The 25,274-nt window shown below is 41.2% G+C and overlaps 1 protein-coding gene and 1 pseudogene across 8 annotated transcripts in view; both read right to left on the bottom strand.

Moving 5' to 3' along the window:
• The window catches only part of CALD1 (caldesmon 1), a 188,303-nt gene that overhangs the window by 39,294 nt on the left and 123,735 nt on the right, over positions 1-25,274 (bottom strand). For all 8 annotated transcript variants that reach the window (XM_019825826.3, XM_045052782.1, XM_019825825.3 and 5 more), the window contains one exon: positions 1,562-1,708. In XM_019825826.3, the coding sequence (XP_019681385.1) occupies positions 1,562-1,708 (147 nt within the window). The remainder of the gene's footprint in view (positions 1-1,561; positions 1,709-25,274) is intronic.
• On the bottom strand, positions 9,125-9,218 carry LOC111559626 (annotated as a pseudogene).

Here is a 25,274-nt window from a genome sequence, read left to right as displayed (position 1 = left end):
GACAGAATTTAAGACTTTCAGAAATCCATGTACCTGCTCATATTTAGGGTAAAGCGGCCAGACCTGTTTTCCTTCAGATTTTCTATATAGATGGGCTTAAAGGAACTGTATTATTAAAATAAAAATTAATTTTCTCTCTATCCCGACCCCAAAATATCCTCATCTTTTTTTTTTTTTTGCCTTGGGGCATATAAATTACATATATTCACAAGTGGCGTAATGAACCAGGTGACCTTATATGTGCAAACCTGTAAAGATCCATTTGGAAGAAGTTGAACCTAGTAAGGGTTTTCCACTGTTCTGGTCACTACCAAGGCCTGTATAGGAAAAAACGTGCTAGTAAACTCGTAAGCTTTTTCGAATAATTACATTACATTAAGTAGGATTCTGCACCTTGCTGAATATCGTAGTGATCAGAGAATACTGATTCAGGCTGTATATCAGGAAAAATAAGACATTTGCAATTCACGTCTACTCTAAAAATTCAAGTTCTATTTGCTACTGGTAGGCACAAAGGACTAGAAAGCTAATAAATCTTCCGTTCAGGAACCCTCTTGCACTGTTGGTGGGAATGCAAATTGGTGCAGCCGCTCTGGAAAGCAGTGTGGAGGTTCCTCAGAAAATTAAAAATAGACCTACCCTATGACCCAGCAATAGCACTGCTAGGAATTTATCCAAGGGATACAGGAGTACTGATGCATAGGGCCACTTGTACCCCAATGTTCATAGCAGCACTCTCAACAATAGCCAAATTATGGAAAGAGCCTAAATGTCCATCAACTGATGAATGGATAAAGAAATTGTGGTTTATATACACAATGGAATATTACGTGGCAATGAGAAAAAATGAAATATGGCCTTTTGTAGCAACGTGGATGGAACTGGAGAGTGTGATGCTAAGTGAAATAAGCCATACAGAGAAAGACAGATACCATATGGTTTCACTCTTATGTGGACCCTGAGAAATTAACAGGAACCCATGGGGGAGGGGAAGGGAAAAAAAAAAACAGGTTAGAGTGGGAGAGAGCCAAAGCATAAGAGACTCTTAAAAACTGAGAACAAACTGAGGGTTGATGGGGGGTGGGAGGGAGGGGAGGGTGGGTGATGGGTATTGAGGAGGGCACCTTTTGGGAAGAGCACTGGGTGTTGTATGGAAACTAATTTGTCAATAAATTTCATATAAAAAAAAAATCTTCCGTTCAAAACAGGTATCGATACCCTAAAGAATAAATGTAAATCGTCCTCCTTATTTAAAGATGTAGCCCATTGTATTTAGTAAATAAAAAGATTGCTAAATTATAAAATAAAATAAAACACTTCAATTGGGGTGTGTTTAGGGGATGGGATAGGGGAAGAGAAAGGAGCAGCGGTGTCTGAATGTCCACATCAGTTTGACTGTCCCATCTGATTAGGTGCCTACAATAACCAAAAAATGACTGAGCCAGTTAGACTGGAAAAGAGTGGAGCTGGGCTGAGAAGGGAATGCTTTGCCCAACACGTTCCATTCATCAGGCAGGCTAAGAAGTACCTTAGACATTCTCCATTCCGAAGAGGACAGTACCTGTTCTGGGCATTAACCTCCACCTGGTCGGTCACCTGTCCCAAGGATTCTTCCTCTTGCTTCTGCCGCAGTCTCTCCTGCCGGGCACGGCGGCGCCGCTCCCGGGCGGCCTCCTCCTCATCGTCGTCGTTCCTCTGGTAGGCGATCCTGCAACATCGTGAAGACAACCTCTTGAGTGCGCCAGCTGCTGACCATCTCAATGCTTCTTTGCAGGATCAGCCCTGAGTCCTTTCCTGGGCTTGACCACTGACTGAACCACAGAGCTCTAAATGGATCGTTCCGTTCCATAGACACTTGATCAGAATGGCTTTCAAACTTTTAAGTATCTGAAAAGCAGGAGTCCGCTAGCTAGAGGACAATTTACAATGATCAAATGACAGCTTAAACTAAAAAAATCTACACAAAAGTGGGCTGTGCAGGAAACTGTGGGGTAGCATATTTAGATTTCTTCATTAAGCTCGTTACCAGCCTTTTAAGATTTAGGAGCAGAAATCCAGAGCAATGAACCAAAAATAATCAAAACACTTATTGAAAAGATTCAGGATGTTGTATGAATTATTTGTGTAGATACTGTCACAAAGAACAGAAAAGAGTCAAGTTATCAAACCCATATTTTGGCATTAATAAGCCCAAACTGCAAATTAAAATCCAGAGTAGGGTACTCTCTTTGCTTGGATTTTATTTTTTCCTTTCAGTTCCTTTTCAATGGAGAAGGAAGGCATTATTGACAACTGACAGGATGGCTTCAAAGTCAGTGTGGCTCCCTAAGAGTCCTCCTCCTTTGCTCTAAAACATGCATTAGAATTCTACCAGCCGTATGGTGGGCACATCATGGTAGCTCATAGGTGTACACATAGATAGAAACCTAAGAGCTGAGGTGGGCAGAAAAGGCACGGAGAGCTTTGCACACATAGATGTTAGGGAAATTATACAATCACTATCACTATGTTACATCCATTTCTGTTAATACTTCTTTCTTCCCAAATAAAGAACCGGAGCTGGGGAACTACAGATGTCCAAACTCAAGAGGAAATGACCCGTATGGTCACCTTGGCTACTTGTGAGGGAGTAACACATACTGAGATACAGAGTGCCAGGAAGGCAGGGGTAGGCCGGCTGGCCCAGGGCCAAGGTGGCCTGACGGGTCCTTGGGTTGGGATGGAGCTGCATTGAGCAGTGGGCTACTTTTTATACTAGGGAGTTAAAGTGCTCTTATTACAATGTTACTTATGTAAACATTTCATGCTTATAATTCTTATACAATGACAAACCTAAAATAATTTACAAATGGAAGAAAATAAAACAGCAGAACCATATGATTTGTACCAACAATACAAACCTACTATAACTGATGACGGTTTGCTTATGTAAGATTACAAACGAGACATTTTAAGGCCGAGATCCAGCACTTTATTTCATCGTTTCTATCTTTTGACTTCAATAATATGAATGCTATGGGGGTGCCTGGGTGGTTCAGTTGGTTAAACGTCCAACTCTCAGTTTCAGCTCAGGTCATGATCTCACAGTTTTGGGAGTTCGAGCCATGCGTTGGGCTCTGCACTGACAGAACAGAAACTGCTTGGGATTCCCTCTCTCCCTCTCTCTCTCTCTCTCTCTCTCTCTCTCTCTCTCTCTCTCTGCCCTTCCCCTGCTCATGCTGTCTCTGTCTCTCTCAAAATAAGTAAATAAACTTAAAAAAAAACACACGAATGCTATGAATGTTTTTCACCTAAAAAAAACAAGATTAACAATTCCAAAGTTTGGTTGGTTTGTCCTTTGTTACTGCAGAAAATCTGAGTTCATACTTACTAAAATCTGCTGGTGTGCAATATTCAAATGCCAATACAAATAAAATGTCACAGTAATTCTATGAAACTGACTGGTTTATTTCTATAGATATGGAGCGAAGGGTGATGTGATGTAGTTGAAAGATGACTAGGGTAGGACTCAGTAAACCTGGTTTCTAGAACTGGTCTCCTACTAGCTTGTGGCCCTTTAACCTGAGTTAAACTCCCTCGCCTGTGAGTGTGTGACAATCAGATGAAATCTGGACATGTCACTGTAAGGCGTCCTACAGTGCAGTATTTTGTTGTTACTGGGGAAGTTCAGCTGAGGAGCTGCTTTGTGAGGAAAGATGAGTTCAATTTTAGACTTGTTGAATTTGAGGTGACAGCATGACATGAATCGAATGTTCCTTTCTAATTCAATCACATTGTAGTTTGCAGTCAGAAGCCCTTCCCAGTGGTTTGGCTTCGGTCTTCAGATTCTTGGCCTAATATTCCTTTGGCTTTCTCAGTAGACAGCTTCAACCACAGCAGGGAGAATGAGTCCTTAATAAGTGCTTCCCAAGCTAATCAAACAGAAAGGCTTGATTTGCTCTTCTGCGTTTCTCCATCAGCCGTGAGGTCTTGGCTACTACTTGGGGCCTTTCTTTTCCAAAACAAGCAAGAGACATATAAGCCCCATCTGAGACATCCTGTGCTGGAAACAAGCCCCCTCACCCTTACTTCTCCTAAATGGAACCTCGCGTGAAGCCCTCAACTTCCCACTCTACTTGAACAACTTGAGATGTTACTGCCTTCCTCCTCCGGCCTACCCAACGTGCTTCATGGCTGGAAGTTGCTGGCTTGCACCTCTGGCGTGAACTACATTTGCCATCTATCCGGGCCAGGCCACACTCAACCTTTCTTCGGCTTGGATTTCTCCTCGGAGGAGTGGCCTGACAACTGGACCACCCTAGGTCTCTTCTAGCTCTTCTCGCTTGGTACTCTTGGTACCCCACCTTGGTAGCTCCTTGCCTAGCATCCACAGTTACCAGGGCTAGATTTTTAAGGATCTGTTATGAGTACTAATAAAGAAACATATTAAAGTCGTTTTCAAAGTTAAAAACAAACGAGGAGCCAAAATGCTTTCCTGGCATTTTAAATCACAACATGCCCTGTTGCTGGCTTAGTCACAGACCATATGACTTTATTTACTAAACTTTATCAGCAAAGTTTATTAATTATTTACTATTGTTAGTAAAGTTTATTAAACTTATTGAAGTTTGCTAATTTATTTTGAGAGAGACAGAGACAGCATGAGCAGGGGAGGGGCAGCAAGAGAGGGAGAGAGAGAGAATGCCAAGCAGGCTCCATGCTGCCAGCGTAGAGCCTGATGCGGGGTGTGAACCTGTGAAGCCGTGAGTTCACGACCTGAGCCAAAACCAAGAGTCAGACACTTAACTGACGGAGCCCTTCGGGCACACCTAACCACTTGACTTTATAAGTCAAGTGTGCCAATGACTGGATATGCGTGGAAATTCCTCAACTCTGAGACTCCCTCCATGAGCCTCAGTAGTTTCTTAGCTTTTAGGCCTCTCTCACAGCAGCTTACCCTTCACACTACTACCACAGGTTTATTGCTTTTCTTTCAAAACGGACAACTTAATTTAATTGTTTCATTTTTTTTCGGATTCTAAAAGTAACATACATTTCTTATTTGCTTCAACCAGACAAGAGCAGATGTATAAAAGAGAAAGTGAAAATCAGCTCCCTTATCACACCTTACCTGATATGTCCATATCAGACATGGGCACCAATGATATCCGATGTATTTTACCAGACATCTTGTTATGTACACACAGATACCTTTACTGTTAACGAAGTGGGATTGTGTGATACCTATCATTTCGTAAATGGTTTCTTTACTTTATTTGTGACTGTTTTCAACACATTAGCCAAATATAATTTTTAATAGCAACACAGTATGTATAGATGTACATAGTAGTTACACGGATGTAACTATAATATAACCTATTATCTACAGATGGACAGTTAAGATTTTTCCAACTTTATGTTCTTATTAATGAGGCCGCAAAGGACATCATTCTAGATATACTTTGTCACTTGTTCAACAATTTATCCAGGAAGAATTCTCAGAAGCTAGCATTTCAGAATTTAAGAGGATCCTGATTTATATACTGAGATAAAAACAAAATGTTAACATTTCTCATTTCCCACACACCAGATTTAAACATATTTGAAATGCTGCTGACTAGTAAAAATCATATCTAACTGCCCACTGGATTGTAATAAAAGGGTACCAATCCCTTTGTTCCTTCTGTGAAGCCTCACCAGATGCCAGCACTGACCAGTCTAATGGTGTTCTGCACTCTGCAGAGACAACCACCGTTCCCAGATGTCTTGGGAATGTGGGACTCATGATTCCCCTGAATCATCTGAGAACAATTAAACTATGTTTACTGGAGATTTAACCATTTTGTTGAAATCCATTCTTCTTTTAAAAAAATTTTTTTAGGGGCGCCTGGGTGGCGCAGTCGGTTGGGCGTCCGACTTCAGCCAGGTCACGATCTCGCGGTCTGTGAGTTCAAGTCCCGCATCAGGCTCTGGGCTGATGGCTTGGAGCCTGGAGCCTGTTTCCGATTCTGTGTCTCCCTCTCTCTCTGCCCCTCCCCTGTTCATGCTCTGTCTCTCTCTGTCCCAAAAAAATAAATAAAAATAAAAACGTTAAAAAAAATTTTTTTTAATGTTTGTTTTTGAGAGAGAGAGAGAGAGAGAGAGAGAGAGAGAGAGAGAGAGAGAGAGAGACGGAGACACAGAATCCAAAGCAGGCTCCAGGCTCTGAGCTGTCAGCACACAGCCTGACACGGGGTTCGAACTCACAGACTGTGAGACCATGACCTGAACTGAAGTCGGATGCTTAACCAATTGAGCCACCCAGGCGACCCCGATCTATTCTTCTAAAATACTGGTAATTCTCAAATGATAGCTAAGGCACCTCTATTAAATAAAAATTTCTGATTGGCCAGCATACATGATTTCCACGCTGGGTGGAAGCAGGTTTACTCTGGAGTATTATGCTTTGTTGCTTGCTAACTACCTTCGCTCATCTCTTGGAAAGCACCTCGTGAAAGTATGAGCGGCTCTGCTGCAGGAAGGCCAGTGTTGCTGGTAGCAAAATGGCTCATCAAATATTTGGAAAGGAGTGTGTGTGTGTGTGTGTGTGTGTGTGTGTGTGTGAATAAGTGTTAAAAAATCTCAGAAGTCCATAAAAATTACATGATGTTATTTGATTGTGTCAGTGCTATGAAAAAAGTAGAGAGGGCTGGCTTTTCTTTCATTCCCAGAACCACCAGCTTAAAGGCTCTGGTGTTAAAAGAAAAAACAGGATTCTGAAGTGGGAAAACTTTCTTGGAATGCTGTGGCTTTCGCACCAAAGACGTTTTAAGTTTTTACCACTAGAGCTCAAGAGCCTCAGTATATCCAAGTAACAAGATAATCATGTTATATGCTGTGCCTTTTAGACAGAAAGTGCAAACAAAGAGAAGTACTGAAGAATGGCACATAAGGAAATCACTGAGAATCGGGGTCTACGTTTGGACGGGCCAGGGTCTCAGTGTATACTAGATGAGAGAAAGAGGAAGTGGGGAAGCTTCCACAGTAAGACACTGGGGCGAGGCACTAGTTTTCATCTTGCCCCTGGGCTCCCCTCACCCTCTCGTCCCCATAAAATATTTCTCAAGACTTGCACAACATTGACAAAATTCTTAGAATTTCACCTACAGTATAGGCTGTTTCATTTTGTTTTTACACTGTGTTCCCCACAGTTTGAAGAGCATTACCCCTATCCCCTTTCATTTTGTCTTTTCTTCCATTTTGCTACTTTCTGAGTTAAGACCACAGTACATCCTTAAAGTTTTCAAGTAAAAATGCTGGCAATGTATTTTATTAACAAAACAAGATCTCTTATCAGGAAATCATGTTCAAAAATAAAATAAGAAAAAGCAATAACCATTTTTTATGGAGGGGGAGGGAGTTGACTTTATTACATGTTTAGGATTAGAAACCTGGAGAGAATGAAAAAGAAGCATGGGTGAGTCTATAATGAGTACAAATTTACTTATTTTATGTTGATAGTCACAATACTACTCTGGTTAGCCACACAGTTAATCAAGTTTGGATGTGCAATCTTGCTATTCTATTTTTTTTTACATACATGGTATATATAATTATTTTGCAATTCAAAAAATTTAATAATATATTTGACGATTTTCTAAGTCAGTTCACCAAGATATAACTTATTCTCAGTCATCTACTACACAGGATCCCAGTTTATTTAACCATTTCCTATTGCCCTACATTTGGATTTTTCCTAGTTTTTCTCTATTGGATACAGCACTGTTGTACCCCTGTGTTTTTATAGGGCAGATACTGGGAAGTGGAATAGTATATGTTCATTTAAATTTAAGATTCTGGGGTGCCTGAGTGGCTCAGGTCTTGACCTACCAGTTCACGGGTTCGAGCCCTGCATCGGGCTCTGTGCTGACAGCTCAGAGCCTGGAGCTGCTTCAGATTCTGTGTCTCCCTCTCTCTCTGCTGCTCCCCTGCCTGTGCTCTGTTTCTCCCTCTCAAAAATAAATAAACGTTAAAAAATTTTTTTTTAAATAAAAGATTCTGTGGGATCGGTCTTCACAGTAGTTGCAAGTTGCTCCTAGTGACAGTTCCCATGCTCTTTCCCTTCAAATGACCAAGTCAGATCAACATACATTAAGACAGTCCACTGCTAACAGATAGGGCCAGAGAAAATATTGAATCTTCTCTATCTTGTATAGCCGTGGTTTCTAACATTTTAAGAATGTGGATCCTTTTAAAATATCAAGAAACATTAAGATATTATGACAATTGCTCATATTTTTGTTATTTACTAATAAAATGCTGTATAAAGTGTCTATAAATTCAATACATAAAAGGTAATCTGTATCTTATAAACCACTGCATTTATATATATCTGAAGAATAGTCTTTCATGCCTGAAGTAGCTATTTATCAAACAATAGACTACAGAAAATACTTGGTGTGGATATGAATCTTGGAATCTCTTTATTTCCCTTTCCTTCCTTCCTTCCTTCCTTCCTTCCTTCCTTCCTTCCTTCCTTCCATGTTTATTTATTCTTGGGAGAGCATAAGAGGAACAGAGGACCAGAGGATCCAAAGCGGGCTCTGCACTGACAGCAGCAAGCCCAATGTGGGTCTAGAACTCATGAACCACAAAATTGAGTTGAAGTCAGATGTTCAACTGACTGAGCCACCCAGGTGCCCCTGGGAATCTCTATCAATAACTTCACCACTAGAGAACCACTGGGGTACAGAAAGAGATTACAAGAGCACCAATGAGCAGACTTTGAATTGTCACCTTCAAACTTTTTTTTAATAAAATTTTTTTTTAATGTTTATTTATTTTTCAGAGGTGGGGGAGGGAGGGAGAGAGAAGGAGACACAAAATCTGAAGCAGGCTCCAGGTTTCTAGCTGTTAGCACAGAGCCTGACATGGGGCTTGAACCTATGAACCGTGAGATCATGACCTGAGCTGAAGTCAGACGCTCTACTGACTGAGTCACCAGGCGCCCCTAACACTTTTTTGTTTTTCAACATTCTTCATGCTTGATAAGCACACATGCAGATACATACACAGACCCACAGGTAAAGTGAGGAAAACTTAAGAGAAAATAAAAGGCTGAAGGCACTAAGATGAGGCCTATTTATTTCAGACTTTTTTGCTTGTTTTTAATATGGAACACTTCATGTTCCTTGTGCGAGGCCATGCTACTCTTCTCTATATAATTGTACTTTTAGTATATGTGCTGCAAAAGGGAGCACTATTTATTAAAGATTTAGAGAGGTTCCCATTCAGATCAGTTTCCAAGCCTCTGTGTTTTCCTTAACTGTCTGTGCCACATTCCTATGTTTTAAAAAGAGAATGCTGCATCTCAAGTTCCAGCAGACTGAATAAATTCCCCACCTTAAAGAAGGAATCCTACCAGTAGTTGGCTGTTTGCAAATTCACAATAACTTGTAGGCCAGTAGATAGTTGGCCGAGCCCTCAGATCCGCTCTCCCCTCCCTGCATCCCACACGACTTTCACTTTCATATAAGGAGCTGTTCAACAGAAGGTGGCTTTGGTTGAGAGGGCGATTCTAGGTTGTAACTGAGACACTCAACCCCAACATGGTCGTATCCCCAGCTTTCTGTAGCTCTGCACTCCCCACATAGGCCAGACCCAGGAGAAGACCACAAGGAAAAACAACTTCTTAGTCAATTACTTTTCTCTGATTTCCCTCGTTCTTGGTTCTGCTAAGGTCATTGTCTTAACCTGGGTCTTAATATGGGATCCAACTTAAAGAGTTAAAACCTCATGTGGGTTGAAAATGTACTCATCAACTATTAGACAAAATGACTCATACATACTTTCATTATTCTTTTTCATGTACCAAAAACCCTGGTGATTTTCTTTCAGAATATGAAATGCAAGCAGATTCTTTAAACGTATCCAGTCAGCTCTGTGAACTGCTCAAAAGCTCTTAGCAAAATCTCAGGCAATGCTGTGATCAGGAGGGAAAGACCATGCTACTGAAATGACTCATATTTGCCCTGCAGATTTACTGTATGTTTGAAAGTTAAGAGGTTTATAGCAACATTCCAGGCTCTTAAATATGATTTTGTTTGTATGTGGTGTCTGAAAAAATGTTGTGGTTTCACTTAATGCACATAAAGCCCAATTCTGAATGTTTTTCCCTTGAATTCCTTAAAGAAAGGCATTAAAAATGACAATGGAGAAGAAAAATCAAGAAAATAAAAATATTTTTTCAAGGCAGAATATGTTTAGAAATGGATTAATAGCTAATAGTCAATTGGTCGGTTAGTAATTAATATATGATAGAATGAAAGAAAGTTCCTTTGATTTAGAGTATATATATTTACAAATATTTTAATCTATCATTTATGTATTATATATTTTAATTTATTATTTATTTTATGTATGTATATATTTATATTACATATATGTATATATATTTCTTTTTTGGTAGGGAAAGAAGGTAAAAATAAGCTGAATTTCATTGTATAATTCATTGCTATATCAGTGGTATGCCTTTTGCTAGGGTGAGGGCATATATGGGAATAGTATATTACTCTGAAGGAATTTACCCAGGAAGAGAGGTATGCTCTATTCCATCTATTTCCCTTCTCCCACCCCATCTCTACCCGCCCCCCCCCCCCCCAGCTTTTGAGAATTACTAAAGTTTGCATACCAACCAGAAGTTTTGGATCCCAATAGCAAAATTGTGTGCCCACATCATTTAGTGTTTTTTCTTTTTAAGTTTATTTATTTATTTTGATAGAGAGCATGCACGTGCGAGCAGGGGAGGGGTAGAAAGAGAGGGAGAGAGAGAATCCCAAGCAGGCTCAGCACTGACAGCACAGAGCCTGATGCGGGGCTCGATCTCAGGAACTGTGAGGTCATGACCTGAACCGAAACCAGGATCTGATGCTTAACCGACTGAGCCAACCAGGACCCCCCGCCTTTAGTGTTCTTATATATGTCCACGATGCAAGCTATCACCACCTGCCTTCCATATGCTTTATACAACGGTGACATTCCATAATCACATGCATTTTATAACCACAGATCATGATGGGGAAACATGTGCTGCACAGGAGAAAAAAACCTCAGACAGTGAAAGAAAAACCTCTTCACTTGTCTGTGCACACTGCTGCAGCTAGCTGATTCTTAGCATCATTATGATTGCAATGTCCTATTGCATAAATACATCAGGTCTGACTGATCGTGTATGGTTAGAAGAGACCTGGGAGTGCTGTAAGTTCTGATTCTGACTTGGGTTGTATGGCTAACTTAGGGCTTATGGGAACACAGTTCCCAGAATGGTCCTGCCCTATGGTCTGCAGACCCCTAAGTTTAGAGACTCATTTCTAAATCGATGCAAGTAGTCACAGGAATTTTTTAAAATATGGATTCTAATTGTTTGGAATCAATATTTTAAATTAAGCAGATGTTTAACCTAACATATCTCGTACCTGTAAATGAGTGTCTACTATGTATAATACATGATTACTTTATTTTTTTATTTTATTATTCTTTTTTTCATGTCTATTTATTTTTGAGAGAGAGTGAGAAAGACAGAGTGTGAGTTGGGGAGGAGCAGAGAGAGACAGGGAGCCACAGAATCCGAAGCAGGCTCCAGGCTCTGAGCTGTCAGCACAGGGCCCAACACAGGGCTCGAACTCGTGAACCATGAGATCGAACTCAGACACTTAACCAAGTGAGCCACCCAGGCACCTCTATTTTTTTATTTGAGAGAGAGAGAGAGTGAGTTCGAAGTAAACTCCACGCTCAGTGCGGAGCCTGAGGTGAGGCTCGATCCTACCACCCTGGGGTCATGACCTGAGCTGAAATCAAAAGTCAGACACTCGGCTGACTGAGCCACCCAGGCACCCTTCTATCTATTTTTAAATACCTACAAATAACCTCTGACCCAAATTTCGGATTATTTTAATTATTCTCTTACTTTGCTTTGCAGTTTTACTCCCAAGGTATGCATCCCTAAGAAATTTATTTTTTAGTTTTGCCTTCTTACAACTTTACATAACCATCCTATATGCATTCTATGATTGGTTTCCTTCATAAAACTATGTGTTTCTGAGATTGATCTGGGCTTCTATGAATGGCCGTAGTTTATAATGATAGACGAGGCACAGCGTTTCCAAAATATATCTTGAGACTGGGGTTAATATCTAATTCTTCATGCAGTTGGTACCATTTTCTTTTTGAAAGTCCATAAGTGGTTAGTGATATGCAGTAGAAATAAATGAATAGAATCTGGATTTACTTTCTTATAGAATTGCTATTTTCATTTCGAAAGGAAGAAAGCATCTGTCAAACCTATTTAGTAGAGATTTTGGAGGAATAATTCCATGGCAGCTTCCTGAGGTTAAACTAAGATCTCTTTATTTTGTCACAGACAGGGCTGCATTTGCACCCTCCCCGCTGTCCCACTCTGTTAAAACAATAAGCTCGGTCAGATACAAACAGGTAACTGTTTCCTTTATAAATGTTTAGAAAGTGTAGGTATGGAAAGTGGGTTGATGATGGAGAAGATCTGTTTTGCTCCTCACTTGGTTATTCAAGTTAAACCCTGGTCAAAATGAATGAAAAGGAGTAAAAGAAATGTTTAAGTGGTCGGTTAGAGAATTAAACTAACCAAACTTGCCTCTCTTTCAACTCTTATTCAAGTGGTATAAAACATGGCTCGCAGAGATAAACCCACTTACTGTGTTTTCATAAATATCACCTTTTCTTCATCGTCAGCGTAGCATTCTTTGTCTAATAAGAAATCTTACATAATAAGAACCTCAAATAAATATGGTCATTAATAAATGTAGGCTTTTTAAAATGTTGCCAATCAAAAGTAAAGCTGATTTGGGGCGGTTTCCTGACCGCTGTACCTATTAAAGAACAGCCTTGCTTTAATGCGCACAGTAGATGTGGACAATCAAGCTCGCGCTTAATTTATTTTCAAGTACAACATGTTAAACCGATTCAGACGGAGGGTGTCTATGACTGGGAACACTACATTTTGCCGGTTCTTTCTTTGGCATATAGGTCTGGACCCGGATGTACAGCTGGCGTTCTGAACCACTGCCTCAGAGCAGGCTGCAGGGAGACCCCCACACTCCCACTGGCCAACTTGGAGTAACTGCATCTGACCACAGATACGTATCCAAGCGGGTTCTCTTCATAGTCAAAGACTTAACATCCCAGGAGCAGAAACTCCCCTTTCCATCTGTGAATGTAAAACTAGGAACCCATTTTAGAGGAGTCTTAAATTTAGCATGATCTAGAAGTTCAAGTCTCACCCCCAAATTCGAAATATTTGTGTGACGTGGTACAAAGGTCCATCATTTCACGTGGTGGAGCTTCAAAAGTACGGTGCTGCTATCACACTGGTAAACATTTGACAAAAGGAATAAAGTTACTGGAAAAACAAAAACAAGATGTCCTTAAGTGGAGATTATGAACCTGTGACTAATTAAAGGGAATCCCTGTCAGGGGAAAGCGGCATTGCAGATCTGCCGACGGAAATGGGACATGGCGTGTGGATACTGCTAACTGGAGTCACATGTCCTGTGTCAGCTGAGAGGACTCTCAGCATCCTCGCTAGACAGGCAGTGCTTACTGCAGGAAAATTTATGGGTAATGGATTTTCATAACAGGCCTTTTATGATCCTCTCCTCCCCCAAAAGTACCCTCTGGAGCTTTTCTGCTTCCACACTCATTTTTCTTAATTGGAAAAAGATTTACTGTTCATTTCCTCTTTCCCGGCACTCTCTGTTGGATCCATTTCTTTCCGTTCCGGTGGCACAGCCTCCCATCTCCTCCACCACCACCCCCCGCCGCTTTTGTCCAGAGAAAGCTCCACTATACTGATAAATATGACACCGGAGCATTGTTTCTAGCACCTCTGCTGAAATATGTGACTGTCACTTTAACAAGAAAGCATATTTTGGGGGTGATTACTTCCTCCCTGACTCCAGAGGTATTGCACAAAGTCACCTAACATCCAGCTGGCTCATAGCTCCCCTCCAAGTGCTAGAACTGCAAAGTTTTGTTTACAAGTGGTAGCAAATAGAAAGACAAACCTTGAGTGGAGACAGGAAATGGAAAATGACGGGCCAAATCCTGGATGTTTGGCCCTTTGGAAAGAACATTTATACTTGCAGGGGGACTTGGGAGCCAACCATTGCTAATGGGTCCAACCTCCCTACTGTTGGGAAAAGAAGTCAAGGAGTTTGCCCTACACTTGGGGGATCATCTTCCTAAGTCAACAGAAACCTTACCTAACACCGGGCCTGCTCACTGCAGAGGGAAAAAAGCAAACACCTATTTGTTTTGACTTGGTTAAAAGCCAGCCTGAACAAACCAAACCAAATAAAAACCTTCCAAACTTAAAGACTCCCTTTGAGTTCACAGAAGACCCCTATACAAATGAGAATATTTTAACAGAGGAATATTAAATAACGAAGCACCTATATTTGTGTGTGTTAACTGAATCAGAATCACAAACAGCTTAAGAATAGGACAGCCAAGGGCTCTGAGAGAGGGAGACGTGGGCACTGGAGGCATTCTTGTACAACACTTAAATTACTCAAGGGGATCTGTCGCATACCAGCAGACTTCTATCCCAACAATAGATTATCAACCAACAAGGCTTATGCTGTCTTCTGACTAGTTCCTTAGAACTGTTCCCTGGTTCAGGAAGCACTGCTCCAGTAGGGGAGATAACTGACTTTACTCTGCACATATCAGATTTTCTCACAAGAAATTACAAAGTTATAGCACTGGCACTGGCTTATAGGTTTCAAATCTCGTGTACATCCCTCTCCCCAAAGTGGTGATCCATGCGGAACCTAAACTTTGAGGGGAGGCCAGTTAAATTCAGGGGGGTACATCAGGGTAGGGAAGTCTGGGAAGCAAAAGGGTCTGCATGAGGGGCTGCATGAGGGGAGATTCTGAGGATGACATGGTGGGGCTGTGCCAGATATGAAGGTAGAGTCTTAACTGGGGGTAGTAGGAAACTGCAACCTGACACTGGGGTGGCCAGAATTGGCATGTCCATTCAACAGCGAATTTACTGAGCACCTACCCTGGTCAAGCCACTGAAAGTAGAAACCAAGGTGAATTAAACTCCTGCAAGGAGTTTCTAATCTGGTAGGGAAATGTAACAGCAGAAAAATGGGGTAAATATCAGAGGACACTTACTGGTACAATGATCTCAAGTTTAGAGGAAGAAGAAGATACCTCCAGCTGAGGGATCAGAGAAGGCTTCACAGGGCAAGTGGTATCTTTTAGGACTGGGGGATGGGGGCAATGGAAGAGGCCCTTTCCACAGGCACACAGAGCTCAAATGGCAAGGTTGCAGAGTCAGGAAATATGGACATGGAAAAGCAAACAATTCAGTCTGGCCGGGGCTGGGAGTGCATGAAGGGCATTAGTGAAGCTCCAATTGTGCTTGGCATACACAGGCCAGCTCCTAATAACTGAAAGAGTAAACCAAACATTTTACAGAGCTTAAGGAGAGAGGCTCCCTCCATGGCAGTGACCCTAGGCAGCACACAGGGAGGATTTCCTAGCTTTAGTCTCCACTCCAGGTATTTCATTCACTCTGCAGCTTTCCCAAGAAATAAAGGGCCAGCAACCCAATATCAAGGGCTCCATAAATCTTAGCTGCAGGAGGAGACTACTTTGTTCAGCAAATCCGACAATCATTTACAACAGTAGCACTATAAAGGATCCTTCAAGAGCGATAAGCTATGAACTTGCAAGTTTTTAGAATGGCATTTTTGTCCTTTCTTATTTTGGGCACTTTCTCCACTGTCTTGTACTCACTTTGCCCACAGAGTTAAGTCAGATTTTCACCTATTCTGTTTGTAAATCAGATCCTAGGTAAAATCCACTACTGTGGCAAGGTGGTGAGATATTAGGACCATAGCATAAGTAAGTAAACGAGAAGGGATTTTGGAGGTTATTTTCAATCCAAGATCCACATTATATACGTGGAAACCTAGGGTCTAAGAGGTGAACTGATTCATGGAAGTAATTACAAAATCAAGATGAGATGCAGGTCTTTTAGTTCCCATCACTGTTTTCTTTCTAACCAAAGACACTGTATGAGCTTTCTGTAGATTAACAAATAGCTTCAGTCATCTAAGCCAGGGCCTGACAAACTATGGCCCAAGGACCAATCAGTCCACATTCTGTTTTTGTAAATAAAGTTTTATTGGAATGTAGCCATGCCCATACTGTCTATGGCTGCTTTCACACGTCAATTCCAGAGTTGAGTAATTATGACAGAGGGCTTATTTGCCACAAATTTGAAAACATACTATCTAGCCCTTCACAAAAAAAGTTTACTGATTCCAGATCTAAGCCAACAGTCTCAAAAATTTTTATCGTGTACTCCTATCAGTTAAAAAATTAAGCATATATACACACACACATTCATTTATTTATAGTGCTTTCCTAGGTGTTTATAGATTTATATAACACAAATAGAAATTTTAAAAGGGTAGAACAAAACAAAAAAACCCCAATAAGTAATGTTTAATTTTTTAATGTTCATAAAATCCTTTTTGAAAACTCTTGGTTTAACAAATTGTGATCAGTAATTTGAAGGTCTGGCTTTTAGTTCAATTCATTTTGATACTTGGTCTTAAATGACAGTCAAAATTTCATTTTTTAAAGAGCCCTTAAAAGATATATAGATTTGGGGGACCTGGGTGGCGCAGTCAGTTAAGCATCCAACTTCGGCTCAGATCATGATCTCTTGGTTTGTGAGTTTGAGCCCTGCGTCGGGCTCTGTGCTGACAGTTCAGAGCCTGGAGCCTGGTTTAGATTCTGTGTCTCCCTCTCTCTCTCTCTGCCCCTCCCCTGCTCATGCTCTGTCTCTGTCTCTGTCTCTCTCTCTCAAAAACAAATAAACATTAAAAAAAAAAGATATGTAGATTCACATGGAAAGAACATATCATTGGCTTGGCATTTTGAAGCATGATATGAATATATTCAACCTCCCCCACCAACCGTGCAGTTTTGTTTTGTTTTGTTTTTATGAAATTTGCCTAGAAAATTTATGTCTGTCCTGATGTCAACCAGTTGTTCATTCAGAGTAATCCCAAGGTGTTTTTAGTTTTACCTTTTTAACAAACAGCTTCAAATCTAATTTTTCAAATTTTCTTCAAATTATTTAAAAAATTCTTCCAATTTTAAAATAGATTAGAAAGTGTTTCCAAGGTGAGGTATGAAGCTCTTATACTCCTGATAGGTTACATGTTCACATCTTTTCAACAATGAAATCACAAAACAATGGGGTCATATTCCAAAAGACCTCTCCCCTACATGAGTTTCTTCTGAAAAGCAATTACATCCCCCTCTCTGTTGAAAATTCACCTTCACTGAAAGGAACACGTGATGTGTGTGGCTGAGGAAGCCAGCACTCATACACGCTCGCAGCATTAGTGACAGCTCCAGCACGTTCTTGTAGTCTCTGTGGGCTCACAGAATTAGTATTACCTTCAATCTGCAGCTTCTGCAGAAATTCTTTTTTCTTTTTTGAAGTAAATTTTGTGCCCAGTGTGGGACTCTAACTCACAACCTGGAGGTCAAGAGTCACATGCTCTACTGACTGAGCCAGGTGCCTCTGCAGAAATTCTTCTCAGTTCAGAAATCCAAGTCCATTTTGTGAAGGTAGTTTAAATGAGGTAAGCTAGGTCATCTGTAAATCTACTTTCCCAGTTATGAGTAAACTGGAAGGAGTCATAGTATGTGAAAAGGCAGGGGGTGTCCTCCCCTCTGGGGGTGGAACTCTTGCTCTTCCCTCAGGACCAGTCATATGTGGTTGGAAAGATGGACCGAGTGAAGGTGCCAGTGCCCGAGAGCGTTATTACTATTAGTCAAGCTTCATTTCCTGTTCTTTTAACTTCATTTTATCCTCTCTTGCTTTCTTTCCTTTGGTCAAGCTTCTACTTACAATGCTTTTGTGTCCTCTCCACTTTTACCCAGAGTAATCTTCTCTACCTTTCAAGGCCAGCTCAAATGCTACACTTTTCTGAGACATCTTACTAGACACGATGGATGTCAACTGGAAGGAACTCTTGCCCTCCTGTGAAATCTTTGTTGCCATTTCAGATATTGGTCATATATTGCCTTGTTGTCATTTGTGTATCATTTTATCTCTCATGTCATGCTTGTTGAAAGCAAGGATTAGGTTCTATACACATTTTTAGCCCTCCTCCCCAATGTGCCCTGCATAAAGCATTTTTTTTTTTAGTAATTGAATTCAAGAAAGGCATATGGTATAAGACACTGAGTAGTGGCAATTGTGAAGGCTAATTCACAATGATGAAAGCTAATTCAGTTCCTTGAATGTGAGGTGAACTGCCTGAGTTCACATGGATTTATCTGAGTCAGACATGGAAAGGACAACTAGGCCAACCCGGTGTCATTTATAAAAGTTCTAGAGTCAAAAACAGAACAACAATGGTGCCCAAAAGGACAGGTCAATGAAATGTGACTCAGTTTCATGAACAGGGAAAGACCAACAATTCTATACCAGGCTCATGAGTATTTACTGAAAAAATGATGTTTAAAGTTATTAAAGCTTTATTAGTGGGAGAAGGCTACCCCAAACTGTGTTTCAAAGGTGCACGTGTTTTTTCAACGAAAGCACAAACAATGGGGCCATTCTCCACAAGCATATTCATAAGCTTTGTGGGTTGCTAAGAAGGCAGATGCTCCATACTGGCTTGTGAAAACCTGGCTATGCCTGCTGCCATGCTGCATGGGCCGTGGGGCTTGTTCTCTGGCCATGAGTTCTAGAAGCTGAAGCCTGATTGTTCAACAAGGGAAGAAATAATCTTTCAGGTTTAAGCTTCAATACTAGGAAGTGATGGAACAGAGCCATATGAAACCAACCTACGAGTGATAGTGGCAGCCTCAAGGCCATGCTTGGAGACAGAAAAGGGTTAGCAAAAAAAATAGGAAGTAGAACACCAACCTTTCACATTTCTCTCAATTCCTTTCTACCAGAAGTTGTAAGCAACCACTAGTCAAAGCCTTCTCACCAACGTCTGCCTGAGGAGGTATCTAGAGAATTTCGCTCATTGGTCCAAAATGCAAACGTTTTAATGCATTTATTATAAATCTGTTTCTCATTCGTATGCTACTTTCTCTGTAGGTGGCATTATGTTGCAACTACATATGGAAAATCCCCTTAAGATAGAGCTGAAAAATGTGTTTTCCTAGTTAAGAAGAACCAAATGGTTATGGACACGAAAGATACTTGACTTTTGAACCTAGTCAATAATCAGGGGCTAAAGTCAAATTGAGTCAACTGGTGTTTTCCAGTCTGACTGGGGACCCTGGCCCGCTTCAAGAGCTTGTGCACGAGTGTGTGTGCACAGGCACACTACCATCAGTCTGTCTCTGTTCTTGTCAGATGACAGGCCTTGGCTTGGCTCATGTTCTGTATTTTCCTCCTGCTCTAGGGTATGCGTTTCCCCCCATAGCTCCTCTTGTATCATCTTCCCTTGTAAATTGCTCATATCTCTCTATATTCTCTCTCCTCTCACTACCAAGCCTAGTGTTGGTTTTGGTCTTTTGCAATGTCTGTGGAAAGCAAAAATAATTCAGTACAAGTAGGTGAACAAAGCAAGTCTGATTTAGCTATTCCTTTAGAAATATTTCCAAGTGCTCTAGTCAACACTGATTCTATAATTCATTGGCTAAATTGTTGAGACAGCCAAAAAAAAAAAAAAAAAAAATAGCTGATCCCGCTGTACCAGGGGCTGTCTTGTCACTTTTACAATTCAATATCAAAGTTAGGCTTTTTAAATTAGTTTGATAAAATATCCAAAAGGTCAGTTCAGTTCGGTTATTAAATGTCTCAGAACGCTATATTGATTTTTTTTAATTAATTAATTTTTGAGAGAGGGAGAGAGAGCGAGCCTGCACGTGAGCAGAGGAGGGGCAGTGGGAGAGGGAGTGAGAATTTTAAGTAGGTTCCATGCCCAGCATGGAGCCTGACTCAGGGCTCGTCTCGTGACTGTGAGATCATGACCTGAGACAAAACTGAGTCAGATGCTCAACTGACTGAGCCACCCAGGTGCCCCTTGATTATTTTTGATTCAGACATTAGTAGCCATGACCTTAAAATGACATTGTATCACAGGCTTGTGCTCTCTAGAGTTCTATTTTGAAACGAATTCTCTGCCTACCACTTATTTTGTAGTTTCTTTTGTGTCCTCCATTGGCTTTCCTCCTCAGCTTTGTTCTTTTCTTACTCACCATACTTGTCCAGGGTAATCTCATCGATGCTCATAACTTGTTAGTCAATTTTAAGGTGATGATTTTCTAATGTATATTCCTTGCTCAGGCTGCTCTCCTGAATTTCTAAATCACTGTTCTTCCTTGGTAATGAAATTTCCAGTAAAAAAAAAAAAAATTGAGAGCAAGGAGTTATTCTGGAAATTACATTATTCGTGACTCTTCCAAAATTGAAAACTTCTCCCCATGCTGATACTGCACTCCCAGATTCTATTTTTGAAGACATATGGTTTAAAAAAATTTTTTTTTAATTCCTCAGTCATATCATCCTATCCTGGCTACAGATAGCCATTACGCAACTTCAGGGTGTACAACTGACTTAGTATTAAAAGAAAAGTCAAGTAAAGTAGCATTTATTAACTAAATTAAATACCAAGGGGCGGGTAACTTCCATAAACACAGAGAAAACATTACAAATAGGACCTCATTATTTATGACATTGAAAAGGATACACTGGTTTTCGACTACTCGGCAGAGAATTTCACGTCTTACATGCATGAGAAATAAAGTATAAACAACACCCATGTGTCTCGAAGTTGATTTTGGTTGAAGGCACAATCCCCTACTGTTAGGCTTCAAGCAACTGAACTGAACCTACCAATTGGAGAAGAAACCTGTCTAACTGGTTTCATTTATATATTGTATTTTCTTTAAAGGTTTCAAAACCTCAGCAAGAAGAGCCCGGCCCTGCCATCTGGGGGCTGTGTGACACAATAGAGGATGCATTCAGAGTAGTGCTTCTCAATCTTGGCTGCACATTAGAATCACCTGGGGAGGCTTTTAAAAATCCTTCTGCCCAGGCTGTGCCCTAGACCAATTAAATCAGACCCACTGTGGGTATGATCTAGGCATTAAAGCTCTCCAAGGGTTCCAGTCTACAACCAGGTTGAGAAACACGGATTCATAATGAGTGACTTAGGAACAATTTGGGTCAGTTGCAGTTATAAGGCAGTGTAGAATCATTCAGCAAATAAGAGTGGAGAGAGAAGCCACGGACAAGCACTTCAAGATCAGAGAGGAAGCAGATGGGGACACTCGTCCTTATGATCCTAGCTAGACGCCAGGCTCTTTTTGTTTCTTTTATTTGTTTGAAATTGAGGTATGTCAATATTTATAAGCAGAGACTAGGTGTTACGTAACTTAATATCGTGCAGAAAATTTTTTAACTTTATTAAACATGGGTTAAATACCCTGAGTGGTATATTCTTTCCTCTTTCCATTGACCAAATTTGACTGAGTCTGGGGGCGCCTGGGTGGCTCAGTCGGTTAAGCGTCTGACTTTGGCTCAGGTCATGAACTTGCGGTTTGTGAGTTTGAGCCCTGCATCGGGCTCTATGCTGACAGCTCAGAGCCTGAACTCTGCTTCAGATTCTGTCTCCCTCTCTCTCTGTCCCTCCCCCACTTGTGCTCTCTCTCTCTCTCTGTCTCAAAAATAAATAAAAGATTTAAAAAATTAAAAAAAAAAATCGATCAAGTTTTATGCCATCTTCGTTGGCTGGTGGGCAAGCCCTTAGAAGAGCAGGCCTGGCAGCTGGGAGCATTTCACCTCCTCCCCTGATGAAAACATGACAGAACCCCAAATTCCTATTCCTTCTCTATCACAGACGTCCTGTGTCAGGATGATGTTCTTAAAACTTGGCGAAGGATCTGTGAGGAAACAATTCTTACAGCCTGTTACGGAATTCGAACTGAACAAAAAAAGAGAGAGAGAGAGAGAAAAAAAAAAAAAAAAAAAAAACTCGGTCGGGAACCAGCCAAACCAACGAGGTACCTGCCAAACCACACCTTATCCTCCTCAATCAGCAAAAATATCCTCCACCGCCCGACTCCTCTTTACCTCAGCAACGGGAGCATGTTCATTCCCTTATTAGGACACTGGCAGTGGCGAGCGGGCCGCTCACGTCTGAGGCCCAGGAGCGGCTTCTACAACATGTGCAGTTCATCAAAAAACGAGAAAGAGGATAAGAGGCACCGAGGGAGGGGACTGGAAAAATTAAATCCTCGCCGTATGGGAGGAGAGTCTATCTTGGTAGGCCACAATTATGGTTTTGGATTAAAAAAAAAAATTTTTTTTTAAAGGCCAAACCAAAAATCACAATCCTAATATTTATTTTTTTTAACGCTTTTTTTTTTTTTTTTTTTTTGGAAGGGTGGTTTTGAAACTCAGAAGTGCAGTCAAGGAAATTTTAAGCTGAATGCTTCCAGGGAGTTGAATATGTATGATCAGTGAGTACCTGGTCTTAACCTTCGAGAAGGGCCGTCCCAGGTCTAGAGCATAAATCTGATCCTAGAAGTGTCATTTGCCTTTTTTTTTTTTTTTTTTTTTTTACTGGGAGCAAAATAAAACCCTGTTCCTCCTGTCTTTCTGCTTGTCTCCTGTCTCATGGGGTGTCCTCATCCTGGCTTACCACCCTCTTCCTTTTCTTACAACGCACCACCATTCAAACCAGGCCCTTTCTATGATATCGGTGCAACTGGGAATGGCTTCCGGTCAAAATGAGACATTGCCCGGTTATAATCTGTGTCAGCAGGGCTGTCCTGTTAATCCATCCTGTTTAGCGGCTAAGCTGTTTTCAGAGCCAACTCACGAACTCAGATCCATCCAAGCAATAATGGATTACAATTCTAACTTTTTATAATTTACAAAACGCTTCCACCATGTACATATTTCTAATGGGATCTTTAGAATACTGGTGAGATAGACACTGTTATCGTTCCCACCTCACAGTTGAGGAAACAGGCTCGGTGGAGCCAAGTGACTTGTATTTGGAGCTAGGACATCACTATAATTTGGGGCTTTTCAGACTGCTGCTTTTTAAAAAAACTTTTTTTTTAACGTTTATTTATTTTTGGGAGAGAGACAGAGCACAAGCGGGGGAGGGGCAGAGACAGGGAAGGAGACACAGAATCTGAAACAGACTCCGGCTCTGAGCTGTCAGCACGGAGCCCGACGTGGGAGTCGAACTTGGGAACAGTGAGATCGTGACCTGAGCCAAAGTCGGACGCTCAACCGACTGAGCCACCCAGGCACCACAAGACTGCTGCGTTTTTCTGTCTCAAAGATGTCACAGTATTATCGTGTTCTGCTCAGATGAGTTGCTCTGAAGTTTGCCAGAGAGAATTGAAGTCCTCAAGTTCCCCCAGGGACTTCTACACAAAGGGTGTTCAGGCCTCTGGGAGATTGTAGGAGGCCCCAGGAATCATGTCACCCATCCCTGGGGCTGGGCTGCCACTAACAACTAACTCTAGTAAATATGATCCTTGTTAAAGTTATAGGTAATATCTCTAAGGCTAAAAAGCCAAACACAACGGCCTTTGTCTATTAAAAAAAAAACAAAACAAAATGTAACACTGGTGATTAAAAAAAAAAAAAAAGAGGGGGATATACTAGTCCAGCCAACCTTGACTCTGAATGAGTGAAGCAAACAAATTGTTTAAGAAGACAAGGAAGCTTATTTAATGGTGATAATTCCCATCTGTGCCGGACTTACTAGATGTGAGGCAAAGGACAAGATACATCTCATCTAATCCTTACAAGAACGTTGAGTAGACATGGTTACTCCCATCTTGCAGTCTAGATGAGCAAAGCCGACACAGAGAAGTCAAATTACTTGTCCAAGATGAACACACGTAGGATTTTAGCCACCTTCTGGCTGAGCCCCAAATTTGGGCTCTTTGCACCACTATACCACACCACATCCACTTCTCTCCAGATCTCAGTTCTTGACAAGATAGGATTTAGAAGTTAAGATATGGAGAAGTTCAAAGTCACTAGAAGAGTGTATTCGCTTTTAATTGGCATAAGAAAGTCATGTGATACTAATCACCACGAGATGAGAGGAGTTGCTAGTTTTATGGAAGACTAGATCTCCCACTGGGGGAAGAGGCACACTCACTGCCTCTTTGTGGGACTCAAAGTGGTATTTAGTCTCCTGTGCTGTTATATTTAAGATCAAGAGTCATGGACGATCTACGACCCTCTGCCGACCACTCCTCTCACCCTCTCCAGCCCTGCTCTGCCAGGAGGAGAAGGTTGCTCATCAAGCAGAATCTGATGTCATATTACAAATGCTGCCAGATTCTCCCACGCAGACCAGAGGCTGGAGCTGTGAGAGCACAGGCAGCAAGTAACATCCGTTAAGTGTTAAGCTGGAGAGAGCGAGGGAACCACCAGAAGCCACTCATCATGGAGCTAGGAGCCAGGGGCCAGTCATACACACACCCAGGCAGGAAGGAGGTGGCTGGGCCAGTGAATCAACCTCTCTGGCCTCATTTTCAATGTAAAATGGACGTAGTGGTACTTAATTTGTAGTACTGTTGAAGGATTAAATGAACTACTATTTCTAAAGTGCTTAGAGCAGTGTTTGGCACATAGTAAGCACTACATGAGTGTTAACCATTTTTATTAACTTATTATTATCACTGTCCTCCTCATCATATGGGAAAAAGGTTCTGCGCCTATGTTTTCCAAAGTAGACTGCTGTTTCCAAGCACAAATGGGAGAATTGAGCAAAAAGGCTTTTCTATCTCAAGAGCCTCAAACTCTTTTTCATTGCAAATATTAACACTAGAGAAAGCTCAGAAATGCAGAACAACTGCAGGGGAAGATTCTTATCTTCCGTTGGTATTCCCTTATTCCTCTTCTGTTGACCACCTTTTCTCTGGCTTTCCATTTTCAGGAGAGGAGGCTGGAGGGGGAGGATTGTGGTGAAAAATGTCCAATAAATGGAATGCCTTTTATCCCTCATTTTCTCCATCACTCTCATAATCCATGTCACTTCTCATTAAAATGTAGATGGAAATTTATCATCAGACAGCTTTATCTTCCCATGCCAGAAAACGCACGTGTCCTACTGGAAGAAAATAATCCCCTTCTCTATTCATCTTTGGGGCTGGCTTAACACCCAACCTTAGTGAAGAATGGATGGTTCAGAGCTCTGTGTGTGGAGGCTGGTTCTGACTTTCACTGGAATGGCTTTAGA

The sequence above is a fragment of the Felis catus genome, chromosome A2 (genome assembly GCF_018350175.1).
Source record: "Felis catus isolate Fca126 chromosome A2, F.catus_Fca126_mat1.0, whole genome shotgun sequence".
In the NCBI taxonomy this organism is placed as follows: Eukaryota; Metazoa; Chordata; class Mammalia; order Carnivora; family Felidae; genus Felis; species Felis catus.
This window is presented reverse-complemented; position numbering and strand designations above follow the sequence as displayed.